We start from the raw sequence: 15,310 nt of genomic DNA, 5'->3' as shown, positions 1-15,310 counted from the left end.
CTTTCTATGTATTCATACAGCATCAGGCACAGCAGATCTCTACAGGGCCCTGATTTGGGCTGTTCGTATTACAATAATAGAAATAACATTATCTGTTCTTACTATGTTGTCGGGGTTTACTAAGAAGTTTGCAAGCATGACTATAGAAGAACAGCAGATAAATTTGGAAATGGCAGATCCCAAGTACTTTTAAAATAATCTATTTTTAATCTATTATACATGCAAGTGGTCAGTCAGGTTTAAAAGGCTCCAGGCAATTTTCTTTACAGGGGAGAGCAAAAGTTCTATTCACAACAGTGCAAGCAGTTAAAATTCATCTCTTTTTCTTCAAGTATTATCTGCTGATTTTTATTATGAATGCCTATGGAACTAGTATTCCATAACTAGAGTCTGATTGCATTCCTGCATAGCAACATTATTCTAGCTTCATATAAGCTGCTGTATCACATTCAAACTCTCAACTGCGTAAGCTGAAACAGTTGAGCCAGCGTTCGCTTGTTCTAAGTCAAGATGTTGCACACGTGTACTGCAACATTTAAAATGTTTTATTTGTCTTGCTCCAGATTCTTTTAGTAGAAAGCATGGGAAAAATGAATTTAGTCTAAATCATCTAACAAACAAGACTGTTAAGACTTGGTACTTCTCACGAACCTGCCATTTAACCTGTTTATAATTAACTCCTTGGAATGGTTTAGCAAGATAAGATCTGGTTTGTGTGTTACAATCATTTTAGTAATTCTTTGCCTGTAGCTACTGTCTGATATGTTATCTCATTTTGATTTAGTACTCCAGTAGCTAGACTACTAGACTACTCTGGTAGCTTGTTTTCCATCAGTGGGATTTAGCAGATCATACAAGGGTTATGCAAGAGATCATCCTTGTTCTTTTAGATAGGATGTTCCCACAAAGCAACTAGTCCACTGTTTGAAGTGTGAGGCCATCCAGCAATTCCAGGCCTGTGGCTACAGCACTGACTCAAGGTTCCCACCAGTGCTGTGTTTGATGGCACGGTCCTTGCCTCTGGCACAGAGCTCAGTGACCTCTCTCTGCAGCACACTTGCTCCTTGGCAGCTTCACATGAATTCTCAGCTATGCCAGATCATTAGGACAGTCGTACCTTCCTCTAACATTCAGATTTTCTTTAGAACCAACAAACCACCAAATCTCACCATCCCATGTGCTTTAAGCGCCTTCTAGCTTTTCATATAGAGATGTGTAACTGTCTGGGTTAGAGATGACACCTGCCACAGAGAAGTGGCATACCAGCTAAATCCCATGTAGAGATTACAGCCTGAGAGACCAGATCTACAAAATGAATAGCAGGGGAAGAGGTGGGTAGGAATCTACTCTTCACTGTCTCTTCCAAAGGAAGAACTAAGGGCCACCAACTGAGACTAGTGAAGGCAAGGATCAAAACAAATGAAATGAGGTGTTTCTTCACCTATTAGGCAATAAACCTGTGGAACTTCTTGCACAGGAAGTTGTACCTGAAAGAGGTCTTACATGGTTGCGGCGCGAGGCTGGACAACTACCAGCAGCGCCACTGGCAGTTACTGATTAGACAAGCCATAAAAGGCTCTGGAAATGCCTTGAGTTGAAAACAGCTGCAGTCTGGAAGAGTATTAGAAAGAGGCATGATTTATGCTTGCCTTGTCCTTATTCTTCCCTAGACTTGCATTTACGCATTTATTTTGCTGGAAGCAGAATACTGGGATAGGTGGAGACCCTTGATCAAACTCCATGGTTTGTTTTCTTTTATTAAGAGAAAAATAAATACACAAATTGACTCCTGAAGTATATATTGTATGTGTTTTCCGCACTCCGTTTTGTCAATATTTTGCTAACATCACCTACCTCAAAAGGATAAATGGTCCTTTTCTCTGCAGTAAAAAATGATCTTGAGAAAGATCATTAAGACTGGCAGCATTTGAGAACTTTTCTGCCTGGACTGCAGAGGAGCGAGCTTGGTTCACCTTTAAAGTAATTCTGTGCTCTGCCTAATAAGGGATGGATTCAGCTCCCTCACTTTCAAGAGCAGGCCCAAATAATGCAGTCACGTAGACCAAATGGGGATAACTTAAGCTTATTTAGAATTTAGGAATAAACAGCACAGTTTATACTTGCTATAAATACAAAGCATCCCCACGTATGTGGATACCTTCAGCTCTTAAAAAGTCAACTAGTTAGTAAGTTTGATTTACCGTCAATTGATTTCCTGGCAATCGATACAGAATTATGAAAAGCTGATAGTTTATTCTTTTAACAGTTATTTACAAAAGCTGCAACAGCAAAGACACAATTCCCAAAGGAGGTATCATGTACTGTTGCAAACATACTTGGAAAGAATTAATAAAACAGCTGTGCAGTATTTCTTACATTGTAACTCCATGAAATTCACTGCTGGCAAATGTAATATGATACACTTAAATAATTATAATGACTTTGATATGATTCTGAATTAACTAGAATTACTAAGGACAGACTGGTGTATCCCTATGTGATATAGCATGTCAGAACAGCATGACAAAAGGTTTCCAAAGAAAATGAAAGACAAAAAGTAAGATGTTCCATTATCTAAAGCGTGAAATAAAAAATAATACTGTACTGTAGCAACAAATACAGGGACTGTCATGGCACTTAGCCTGCATCTCTGATCCCCTCCAACAAATCAGTGCCTATCTTATAAGCCCACGGGCCCGTCTCACCTGGAATGCTTGCAGTGATTAGACTTCCTTACCCTGCTCCCTAAAATAACAGACCAGAACAAAACCAGTGATGAACAAAATTTAAAATAACATTACGGTAATGGAAAAAAATTAACAGGGAAGGAAGAAAGCTGCCTTTCATGGAAGAGAACAAATACTGAAGGACATGATAAAAATGTCAAATAATAAGAGTTATGAAGAAGGTACAATAATTAGTTATAAAGAAAAAGGCATTTCCACCCATTGTCTTTTAAAAAAAGACAGAGGAGTACCCAAAAATAAAAATGAAATGGAAAACAGCATCAAAAGCTTAAAAAAGATTTCTCTGCAAATAAGCTTTTGGAACATAAAGTAATACAATATCACTTACGCTAAGAGAGGAATAGGATTTTTTCAATGATTAAGAATTTTGTACGGCTTGCATGCACATCTGCAGCTAACCTTGACAGGAAAGAATATCTATACAAATGAGACATAGCAACCTCTGCCGTTCACAGCACAGACTGTTCAGTAACTCATATCGGAAACTTCTTAGGGCAGCTCACTCCTTATTTGTCCATTACTGGGTTTCTGGCACCTTCCTCTGAAATATTTGGGAGTCGTCACTGTAGCTGGCCGCAGACAGCATACTGATCTGGTATTAGAACCAACAGACTCTTTTGAATAAGGCCCCTGCGTAACGCTACGAGAGCCCTCCCAGTGTCTGTTACCTGGGTGGACAGTCCTTTTCGTAGCATTTCTTTTGTCGTCCATTCGGCTGTGTTGCTGGGTCGCAGAAAGAGTTTTTGATTGCTCCACTTCCCTTCCGCATGCAGTGGGCAATCTGGCGCTGCAGACCTGGAAGAGACAGAAAAGAAGAGTAATCCTTGAAGGCAGCAGATGAACTGCAGAAATCCTCTAGCATGGGCAGCACGCACAGATTCTGCTCCACATCCGACAATACAATAACAGCTGTGGGACAAAGAGATGCACCAATACGATAACACATAAATTCCAGCATGTATGTGGGGCAAACACAGATGCACATACTTCCTCAGGAGTAAAAGCCAGCTCCACTGAATGCCTGAGCCAAGACAGGCATGAGTATCCTTTAATCGAGCTGAAACAGTGTTATGCAGAGCTCCTCTGAATCTGTTAGCTCAACACATTAGATGCATTTTGCTTGATCAGTTAAGTTGTCGGCCTCATAAAGGGCTCCTGTATACCTTGAAATCACACCCAAGTTTAAACGTCTGTGAATGCTTCTTGGATTACTTGGGGATAAGAGGCAACACAGAGCAGCATGAGGCTACTCACAGCAAGGATGTTTTTGTTATCTTTATATTGTACTTCTCAAATCAATTAAGCAGGAGGAGGGGAAAAAAAAAAAAGAAAAAAGAAAAAAAAAAAAGAGTGTTTCACTAAAAATCTAACCCTGTGACCATTAATGCCACATTGCACTTTTAAAAAGTTTTGGTCCAGAACTTGACCTGAAACGATGATGCTACAATACAAGGGAGAAAATCTTCTGTTTTCTGTATGACTGACAGGCAGCACTGATTACATGAGACAAACCACAGTAATGCAGAGAGACAGAGACACATCCCAGACATACAGTCTGGGTTATTTACTAACAGTTCCACCCACAAAAGCTCCCACTCAACTAACAGAATGAAACATGAACCAAAATACTGCATTGCTCTAAGGTGTATCAAAAGAAAGCCAGCCTCCAGGGGCCTACCTTCTACAGCGAGTTTTGCAATAACTTGAGGTAGGTCCTCTGCTGCAAATCCAGTGTAAAAAGTGTTGCAATATTACAATTTACAAGGCTGTAGCTGATACAGCTGCAACACTGGCATTAAACTCAAACAAATCCCAAGGACTCTAAAAAGACAGAAGAAACTTTGTTTACTAACTTCCATTAAATCGACCATGCTATTAACTCACAGCAATTAATACGCAGAGGTTAGGTCACTGTACCTCTGTGACCTTTATCCTCCTCCAGGGAAGAAATGGCCCCGATAGCAACTATTACTACAGTTTCAGAGATAAGTGCTGCATATTTTGCAGTATGTTTAGGAGTGAAGTTTTTCTTTTCTTTAATGACTAGTATAGGAAACTACCTGGAAAACAAGAGCAGCAATCCCCATAAAATAATACCTGGCAAATATGAAAATGTTCCTCTGTATGACATATACATATGTTTCTCTATATGACTGTGCCCATATATAGCAATTAAAAATATTTCCTAAAATTTCAGGCTAGAGTTATGGCTATCTCACCTTTTTTGTGATTTCGCTTGCAAACTTGTGACTGGGACATATAAGACAGGTAGCTATGGCAGCATGGGATTTGCTGACTGAGTCTCCTCCCATGACACGGGAGGTTTATTTTCTAGAACAAGGATTAGTTTCTCTTTGAAGAGGGGGAATCAAGGGATCTGCAGCCCTGGGCTCCATATAAATACCGTTTGCTGAGACCTGCCCATGCCAGGCTGCGTGATGCAGCCGCAGCTGCGCGACCGCCCAGCCCCGCGTGGCTCGCACCGGCGCCGAGCAGCAGGCACCTTTCTGCTTCAGCGCCAGACTCTCTCAGAGCTGCTGTTTCACGCTTTGAAAAGCTGACTGGAATAGTAAGCAATCTGCCTGCTCGATGTAAACAAGGAAGTTCACAGAAATATGTTTCCATCCCCCTTTCAAAATCATAATTTGTTGCTGTTACAAATGCAAATAAGCCAGAGAAGAATTCTTTCACTCTGATAAATTCTTTAAGCATTGTTTCAGCAGCTGTAATTCACTTTAAAACTGCTATGAACCTTTGCAGAAATCTTGTTTAGAGGCTGTACATTCTCATAAAACATTTGCTGATCACTGGTATCAGTAAGCTAATTTATTCAGCTCTTGAGTCATACAAATGCTATGGATGTTAAGTGAATACACAGTATAACTTCAAAATCAGTAAAGTTCTGGAATGGGTGTAAATGTTAAAAGAATTGATAAATGCATATTTTTTTCGTCATGACTGTGTGCGTACACTTCACTTCAAAAACCTGGAAGGAACCCTGTATGCACACATATATATGCATAGACTCATATAAGTATCTTCATAAAGGAGTAACGAAATACAGTTGAGTTTCTAATTTTGAGCTTGTTGAACTAGAAAACATTGCAGAAGTAGAAATCTAGTCATCTCACACTGACACTCCTCTATCAAAGATTTACACTTACCTAACTCGATAGTACATACAATCCTATTTAAGTCACAGATTAAAAATTCTAAATATACTTAAGGATATCAGTTTTAATGAGTTTTTAACGCTGTTCCTAAAGGGCTCTGAAAGAGGTGCTGGTTTCTTCACTTCACCTTCGCTAGTTCTCTCTGACCTCACGCTAACTAGTCCACGTTGACAACACTTGGTGGTGGGCATGCGCGAAGGTGCTGGCTGTGTTCTGCTGGACCTTGTCCTGTGCTCTGATGCCCACTGCAAATATCTTGCTTTGTCTCTCGGCGGGGGAACATGCCTGTTCCCTTCTGTTGCTCGCTGCGACATAGGTACCACCAGCTATCGCAGCCTCCCTCCCCATGGGACTCTCACTTGCGAGTGCAATATAGAAAGTAGGCTGTGGCAGCCCTTCCTACATGTGTGTGTCTTGACACAGAAGTACATCATCTAGGCTCTGTGAAAACAAAACTACAAGTATTTTTGGGGAAAAAAATCCAAAAACCAAGTAAGACAACAGTCAGATCAAAGAGTGCTCTTCATTTCTCTAAATGTGTTCAGGGTCTGCTTCTGCCTCTCGGGGCCATTTCAGCTTTAATGCAGAAGCCCTTCACACAGGAGATAGAAATTTGACATGCTCGGCTTCTGATTTCTCACTTAGTTTGCAAAAAATAAAGGTGCCAGTTAGAGATCACTTGCGTTTGGAGGGTTTTTGAGACGGAGATTAGAAATCTGTGCGCAGAACAACCATCTGTTTCAGCAAAATTAGAGCTGAGAACAAAACAGCTGAAGGTCCTGCACTTCCAAAGCAGATGTACAAAATGTGTATGCAAAAGAGCTTGTTTGATTGTACACCTAATTTGAACATGTAATTGTCACAGTTGTGCATCACATCAGCTACTCTGTAAGAACAGCACTTTGGTATTTGAATGAACAAATTATATTCACTGCACACACAAATTACATACACAATGCAAGAGCCAGCCTTGACATTCTTGCTGTTTTAAAACTTAGACGCATAATCTTGAAGGAAAACACATTGACCTTTATTTTTTAAAATCAAAGTTACAAGTTTAGGACTAAATTTCAGTTCAGAAACACCTGGAGGTAATTCTGCAAAGTAGCCCTGATAAGCACTGTGAAGGATTTAAAGGGCACATACCAATTAACCCCCAAACAAATCTTCTGGCTAAGTCCTTTCGCAAAGCTTTGAAAATTTGCCAGTTACTGGTCTTATCTATGGAGAAATAAATTTTTGCAAGCTACCTAAAATTCTCTTAGTTGCAGCTGTGCTGTGTTATGCTTATTGTTATGTTCAATGCCACTCAAATCTAGTTCTAAGAAACATGATTACAGCCTTTAGACAAGAATGAAGGATTTACACTTGTAATTTCTAATGGACTATTATAGTGGATAGTTGGTCTAGAAAAGAAAACTCAGTGAAAACTTTAATTTAATCTTTCTACAGAAAAGCTTCAGGGCTTTACATGCAACTGGGACAGTAGGCTCTAGAGGGGCAGGCTCTTGCCTAGAACTAGGGATGCTGAGTGCAATGCCAGTTGGATGGTGCAGCAGTTTGCAGGATACCTCCTGTTGCGCACACATCCTGACTGCAAAACAATCCCTTTCTGCATAAAGCAAATGGTAGACAGAGACCCAAACTAGCCTGCAATGAGGACAGAGCAAGACTTATGATTTTTGTTGTAAATTAGCCCTTTCAGAGTTTGTTCATAATGAAACAGATTGCAATGTAATTACTGTTTTATTTTCTACACTGCAAATGGCTATCAGGCATTGCACTGTGTTTTCCCTTTTCTTCAATACAGTATTGTCTGCTAAAGAATACATTGATTTTTCAGACAATTTTTTTCCCTTTTAAATGATGTTATTGCAGACTGACCAGAGCCACTCTCTCTTTGAGAGTACACAAGACAGAGGACAATGGAAAACATTAGTGTATTATGAAAAATGCAGCTTCTCTTTCTGGGTTGCAAAGCAGTTGGCGAAGGATATGAGCCAGGGCACAGCTATGCAGGTGATGTTACCTTGAGGCCAAGAATCTCTTCAAAAATGTCTGGAAACAGCTGCCTTGGGGTAAATCTGAGAAGGAATGGCCTCATTCTACAAAGACATCTTCCCAGGTACAGTTCTCCTGGTTAAGTAGTTGTATCATGTGGCTAAACTGTTTTTCTCTTAGGATAGATGAGGCTTTCCTGCATCAGCCCGTCCTGTGTCCGTAGTCCCATCTAATCACTCCCTAATTCAGTTTCACTCTTGTGGCTCCAGAAAGCATTTGTTTATAGTGTCCTGATGTCTCTGGCTACAAAAGGCAAAGTGCCCTCGGATTTACTGCTATCACATCAATCAATCGTGATTAGAGGCCCTATGCCGAGTCTTCAGACCGGTCCTGGTCTGCCAAGAGAAGAAATCTCTGTAAGTAAGGACTGCTGGGTATGCCACTCAAAGTTGGTTCAATAGTTCACCTTTCTGGGCCCTCCCTTTTATCCTGACAAACTACTAGTTTATTATTTACCAAGCAGTCACTGCAGAAGTCCTTGAAGGTTATTCTACTACCACATTTAGTCTAAACAAATGCAACTTTTCTTATCTCCTTGACCCCCATTCTGGGCTTGCTCTCAGTAAGATTTGTTGTGTAGCACACTGATAGGAGAAGATAATCTTCTTGCCAGCTTCAGTACACTTTATCCTAGAGACCTTTCAAAAATCTTCAAATGCCTGTGATTTGGCACAACAGGTCTATTACTGCCAATGGCATTAAATTCTGAATCTAAAGGAGATCGCATGTTCAGATAAACTCGATCTCTATTTAAACCACGAAGGAAGTTCTGTGGAAGTGGGAGAGCTCTGTTGCTTAATGCCGCTTGGGAACACTGAGTTCTGCCTTTATTCTGCTTCCTGGTCCTGAACTGAACTCAGCAGGATCAAACCAGAATAAAGTGCAGCCGCCTGGGACGTCCCAGTTCTAGGTCAACAGCTACTACGACACCCATTCCTTGCTAAACACAGCAAGGCTTAAAGAGTTTCCAAATTTCTGTGCTGATGGAGAGCTGACGTTTCCCCAAGACACCTTCTCCGCTGCTACTCCCTGCTTTCCAGGCAGCAGAGCTCCAGGGTATCCTGCTGATGCCTGTGCTCTGCTCATCCAGCTGTAAGCCAGCTGTACCACACACTGGTGCAGGGCTTAGCAGGGCCAGCTAGCTCAGATTCAGCGCCGAGCTAACACGGCAACAGCACATCTGGCCCACATTCAGACAGCGTGGAGCACTGCCAGAACAGGCATCAGGCGCCTGTGTAAAACCGTGCAACATCAGAGCACCCCTGGTTCAAGTGATGCACGAAGCTCTATGCTACTGTTTCCCTTTTTTCTGGGCAAGGAGTAAGTGACAAAAACTTGCCTTCTGTGTATATTAGCAGATTACATCCTCCTTAATGCCTGTACAGTTACTTCTGTATATATACGTGTTTAAGGGGAAAGAGAGCAAAGTGTCTGTCCATTCCCTGCCTCCTGCCCATGAAGGCATACAGAGACCTGAGAAGGTTTCTATGCTCCTGCAATTTTCTTAGGGAGAAACACTTCTGGGAAAAGTGCAGCTAATGTCAAAGAAAACAAAACAAGCAGTCTAATAACACTTTTTTTCTCTTTTCATCATGCCAGTTGTTAAATTAAACATTACTGACAACAAGGTAACAGAGCCAAAACTTACTGTGTGCCATTAAGCAAAATATTTGTTTCAGGAACGTACTTAGATGGATATTTTCTGCCAACAGGAAGCATACAGCATTTTGTGCTGAGACTTTTCTTCAGAAAATACATATATATACGTACATACATATTTGTAAATATAGAGACATGTAAATTGGGGTAGAGTAATTTACACTATTCTTCTGAAATTATACTTTTAATCTTTTAAAATTAAGATCATACAATGCCCTTTGTCCAAACCACTGAAAATACACAATTATACAGACACAATATAGTGTCTCCGCTGCTAGGAAAGACTTCAATGTTGTTACTCACGTAACCATTACTACTATAATATTCTAGAGTTCACTGTCAACTTGATTTGTTACAATGTTTGATTGTCTTTTTCTTTCCTTCTGGAAAGCAGTTAAAGAAAGTAATAATTATCAAAAACCACTTATAAAACCCTAGCATTAGAAAGAAAAAAGGCCTATTTCACGTCATTTGTCCCCTGGCCTGTAACACAGATATTCTACTGCTTTGCATAATTTGCACATACATGTCTCAACGAATAAGGTTCCCATCTCATTTCCGTGACTTTTCTCCTGTCGAGTCAAACTCGGTAACTAATTCACACCGCAAACAATGTCAGAATTGAACCTGATAAATCACAGAACGCTGCAGTCTCCTGCCCCCCATGCAGACTTTCTTCCACACACAACATTGCCCTTTGCTTTAAAATAATGTTCCTACAAAGGATGGTTTAAAAATCTTTGCTTATGCAAAAAATAACTTCAGGCCTTTTGTCATTAACATGTTGGCTTACGCCTAGCATTAACTTCATCTCATTGAGCTGTTCTGTTAAAAAGTTGCCCCCCTAACGTTTTTGCTGTGTGTTACCAAAGGCAAACGTCCAGAGCTGTTTTTAGATCTCTTCCAGGTTGTCATTCTACTTTTTTAGTTTAACACGTGGCACGGAACTACGATACAAGTAAAACTGTTCTCAAGCCATTGTATTGAGGGTGGCAAAGATGTACAAATGCTCAAGACTAATTTAAATCAACTATTTATTGAGAAATGCACAAAAGGCACTGTTGTTTACTAAGGTGATACAGAAATGAAGATTATTTTTTGTAGCTAACATGTTGGTAAGACTCAGTAGAGAAACAAAAGTAGGTTGTAAATTAAGTGTTCCTGGGAAAGGGATTAGTGCAAACAATCCTGGCAACAAATTATAAAGAAAAGAAAACCAGCTTTTCATTTTGCTGCATCGCAGTTGTGAATTTCAGGGCAAGTGTTATAGAAATGTAGTTGCCTTAAACCATCAAATAATTTATTTTATTTTAAAGCCAACATACGTTACTATAACCACCTGATCTGCTTTCCCACAGAATGCAGATTAAAGAACCTTCTTTGAGAAACAGAATGCTGCCAGGATAATTTAAAGAAAAGATGAAACTTGCCAGCAATGAAGATGAACAGTAACAGAAAAAAGACGTGAGGAATTACCTTTTCCACATGTAACACTGCAGGCTGTCCAATCTCCATACTGCCAAAAATACTCTGGCTCTCCAATCTCATTTTCATGACTTTCTTCTTTACGTACAGTGTATTCATACATTATTCCAGGGTTAGTCTCTTGAAAAAGCAGCTGGAAAAAAGTATGGTTTATTTAATTACTTATGATTATAATAATTTACTGACCCAAAGCTCTTGAAGTGTGAAAGCAGAAGAATTAGCAATCTCTAAAGAAGCCCTCTCGTTTTGGAGCCTACTACCAGTTCAGAAATGAAGACTGGCCAACCTTTCATTCGTGTGCTGGCAGTGGCACAAATGCCTATTTCTCTAAGACGCAGTTGTTTGCCATGCACTTCTGCAAGTGCAGCTGGGAGGAACTGGGTCAGCATAATTGGTATCCTATTGACTATAAGAAAAGATAATGCAAAGTCCATCCAAAGCTGCCAGAACTGCCCTTGATTAAGGGCTATTGCCTATCCTCATTATAAATGGTAATTTCCCTACCCACACGAAATAGCTGCTACAAAATATCCAGTAGGTCAGCAAATAACAGACTTTATTCAGATATGCTTTAGTATTATTTTTTCGGTGTTTCTGTCTCTCAGAAGGAAAATTCTAACTGAGAAGAGCCACTCAAGAAATTTACCATTGCCTGATGAGAGGGAGGAAAGGAGAACATCTTCAAGGGATAAAACAGTGAAGCAATGAACTACTCTTCCTCCCAATTGTTTCCCTAACTTTGTTCCTGACAGTGAAGGTGGAGCATCCACCCCTGGATGCACCTTCTCTCCAGATACTCAAGGTGTGAGAGTGGCCCCCCTCACACTTTTAATACTGATTTCAAGTGCTCACTGGATACACAGGGACACAAATCAGGAAAACATACATCTAGGGAAAAAAAGGGCAATTTAAAAACATTTTCAAAGAATTTACAGAAGCTGGTTATGTTTAAGTCAGAATTGATAAAGTAACATAAAAAATAAAAAAAGGGATCAATGTTAGTCAGTGGATGCTAAGTGGATCCATTTCACTTACCATAAGCTATTTGCTGTATTTCATGCTCAGGATAAGCTGATGCTACTGTCACCCTTCCCTAGCTGTCACTGCTGCTTGACATTGGCTCCTTTTGTGTGATAAAGGCTTACTTTTCATCTGGGTGCAGTGCACATCACAGCCACATGTGCTGGTTTAGGCTGGCACAAGAGACAGGGAAGCTTGGGCAAAAGACTGACCAACCAGAGGCATAAAATCACTAGCCCATGGGGCAGTGCTGGATTATACTAGTTGTTAATAATCATGAAAGCATGACACCTAACAGTGATTTTCAGGTAGGGTGAATTGCCCTCTCAAGCAAAGGGTTTCTTTCTCTACAAAATACCTCAACCGATTTTTGCAAGACTGCTAATAGCATAGCTTGTATCAAAACATACATTTTTCTAGCCTCATTTTCAGATACCCCAGTGCATTCTGCTGCCCTCTAAACTCAGCAAGTTCTGCTAGTGGTCTCCTATTTACCTGTATCCATACTGATTCATTGGTGGGTCCTGAAGCAGTCAGATTTTCCAGATCACCCATTCTGTCATACTGAAATATTGTTCCTGCCACTTTGTATTCGCCATTCCACTGGATGATAAAACCTCCATTCAGGTAATATTTTTCTGGGTCTTCACTTCGCACAGCAAGGAAGTTTCCTGCTTCTGCCACTTCTGTGACTCTGATACCCCTTGCGCCTTTTGGAATTAGCCCAATATCAACGTATCCTAAGAGACAATACAGGTTCATGGAAACGAACAGCAAAAAAGTCATTGCACATTACTTATTTGTAACTTCATATCCCTTAAGTCATTTAACTTCTCGCTGCCTGTTTCCCATCTATAGACTTGCTACTGCAAACTAAAAACCATTCAAATGCCTCATATTACTAAGAATAGTTGAACAGATTATATAAACGACTGAATTTCATAAGGAATTTCAAGAGCTCTTCATGTACAAAGTTATCTATAAAAGGAGGCGAGATTATTGGTACATGTTTTAAGAATGATACAGAGCTTTTATCACAGTTCTGTTTGTGCAACAGGCAACGTGACATGAAGCTCAGTGCTTCTCACCTTACAGGGAACTGCTATTGCTACTGAAAGAAAACTCTAAAAATAGAAAGTTCACATACAAATTTTACCAGAAACTAAAATAGCTTTCCTGCTATTGCTCCTGGCTGGGCTTTAGAAGTTGGATGGATGACAGCTCTACAAGCAGGAGCTCTGGAGCGAGAGCTGAAGCTCATACTGATGTATTTCAAGACTGGCTACTGAGTGTGAATGTGGCACCTCAGTTCTTATCCCTTATATGGCTGAGGTTATGAATTAAATTCTGAGAATTACATCCTGTTCACATTCCTTGTGTAAATCAGCTTATCACCTCTGACTGCACACTCATGCAAGTGAGACAAACAGCACTGGGCATGTTAAGTGATCTTCAGTAACCTATTAGAAATACCTATATGCACTGTAACAATTTACTGCAGTAAACAGCAGTATCCCCATAGCCTTTTATATTTTAATTTTTCTTGCAGCTCTTTTGTGAGGTGATAACCACTGATTCCAACCTCATATATCACCTATGTTAAAAAAAGGATCTGTCAACCTCAGCCCCTTGTAATTAAATTCCATGTATTCTTCCTGTGATAACGTTCAACAGAGAGCGTTTTCTGGTTGCTAACTTTTGCAAGCTTCCAAGACTGACTGTGGAAATTCAAAATTTTAAGTCTTTTTTAAGTAATGGGACCAACAAAATCTGTAAGATTATTGAATAACTTCTTTATAGGAAACCAGAGACAAGGTCTAATGATTCTCCCAAATATGATACTCTTTCAGTGCAGTGGAGATGTATTAAATACAGTGTGTGATAATGTAACTAAAGACTTGATTAGAAGGCATGCTCACAAATGTGTCAAATTAAGACAGCATAGAAAATTTCAATTGTGTCACTTCCTGAGAGCTTGGCTTTGCGACTTTGGTGCCCTTTTCCAGTAGTTTTTTGGATGTAATTAGAGTTACGTTTGTTCAAAACACAAGTATAACAATAATAAAATATTTTCTTTCTGTTAGAACATAAAAGCCTGTGTCCTCTCAAGTTTTTGCATAATTATTTTTGTCTGAATCACTTGCTGTTGTTCATAAAACTGATTTTAAATGTCTTTTAAACGTCTGGTGATAGATTTTTCCATGAGGTCTGTGTATCATATTCCCCTTTTTTCTGACTAACTAGATTATCTCCCAGTTTCCCAGAATCTCACACTAGTTTCTATATGCTCTATATGCTTTCTATATGCCGAGAATGCGGTAAGAAGAATAAATGCATGCCACCCCTATTGCAGTTACAACTCTATTGCAATGGAAGGGCTTGCTTCTCTTCTCCCATTGCTGGGAGCCAGAAGTAATTCCAGAGGTGGTTAGCACAGTATTGCAGATCAGATGATAATCAGATCCAGCTATTTCTCCTTATCACATCAGCTCTCATCCTGCTCTCCAGTCTGTCATACCTGCGAGCTTCTATGTCTTACAAAATGCAACTTCTCTGAGGCTTGATCTCCCCCTGTATTTCACATGGCTTGATCAGCGAGCTCCAGGCACTACCACATGAATATTGCACAGAAAACAGCACAGGCTTCCCATGGAATATTGGATTTGCAAGTCAAGGCACAGTTGCATTCAGCTTTCCCATCAAACAGAGGGAGTACTGCAGTGTGTGATGGTAATGGGAAAAAATTACAGCCCAGAGACAGTCTCTAAACTGAGGATCCAGGAGAGCTTCCAGACTCTTGGATTCACATTTGCATCACAGCTATGCCCAAGCTCCAGGGCTTTCAGGGCTAGTCTTGGGCACATAAGAGACCTTTGCCTGCACTTTGCTTTACATGAAAAGAAAAACATGGGTAAAAGGGTACCCTGGCATGCTTTGATTCAGTCCTGATCAGGTTGGTCAGGATGTTACGGTCCCAGGATAAACCTTCAGGTTAGACTGAGTGCAGCCACTGTTCCTCATTTGTCCATTGCCATGCTAAAATTCAGCCTCTCATAGCAGCGACATACACTTAGTTTTGCTTTCTGACTTGCAGTATTACATCTGCACTCCTATGTACAATCCCTAATTTCCTCATTTTCAGAAATGTAAATGTGCTGTTGCCCT

At 40.2% G+C, this 15,310-nt stretch overlaps 1 protein-coding gene across 1 annotated transcript in view; it reads right to left on the bottom strand.

Moving 5' to 3' along the window:
* The window catches only part of LOC112982185 (A disintegrin and metalloproteinase with thrombospondin motifs 12), a 175,034-nt gene that overhangs the window by 27,969 nt on the left and 131,755 nt on the right, over nt 1-15,310 (bottom strand). Inside the window, exons 15-17 of the mRNA XM_026098382.2 lie at nt 12,641-12,885; nt 11,117-11,258; nt 3,416-3,542 (exon numbers count right to left, since the gene is read on the bottom strand). Coding sequence (XP_025954167.2) covers nt 3,416-3,542; nt 11,117-11,258; nt 12,641-12,885 — 514 coding nt within the window. The remainder of the gene's footprint in view (nt 1-3,415; nt 3,543-11,116; nt 11,259-12,640; nt 12,886-15,310) is intronic.

Source organism: Dromaius novaehollandiae, chromosome W (assembly GCF_036370855.1).
Source record: "Dromaius novaehollandiae isolate bDroNov1 chromosome W, bDroNov1.hap1, whole genome shotgun sequence".
Classification (NCBI taxonomy): Eukaryota; Metazoa; Chordata; class Aves; order Casuariiformes; family Dromaiidae; genus Dromaius; species Dromaius novaehollandiae.
This window is presented reverse-complemented; position numbering and strand designations above follow the sequence as displayed.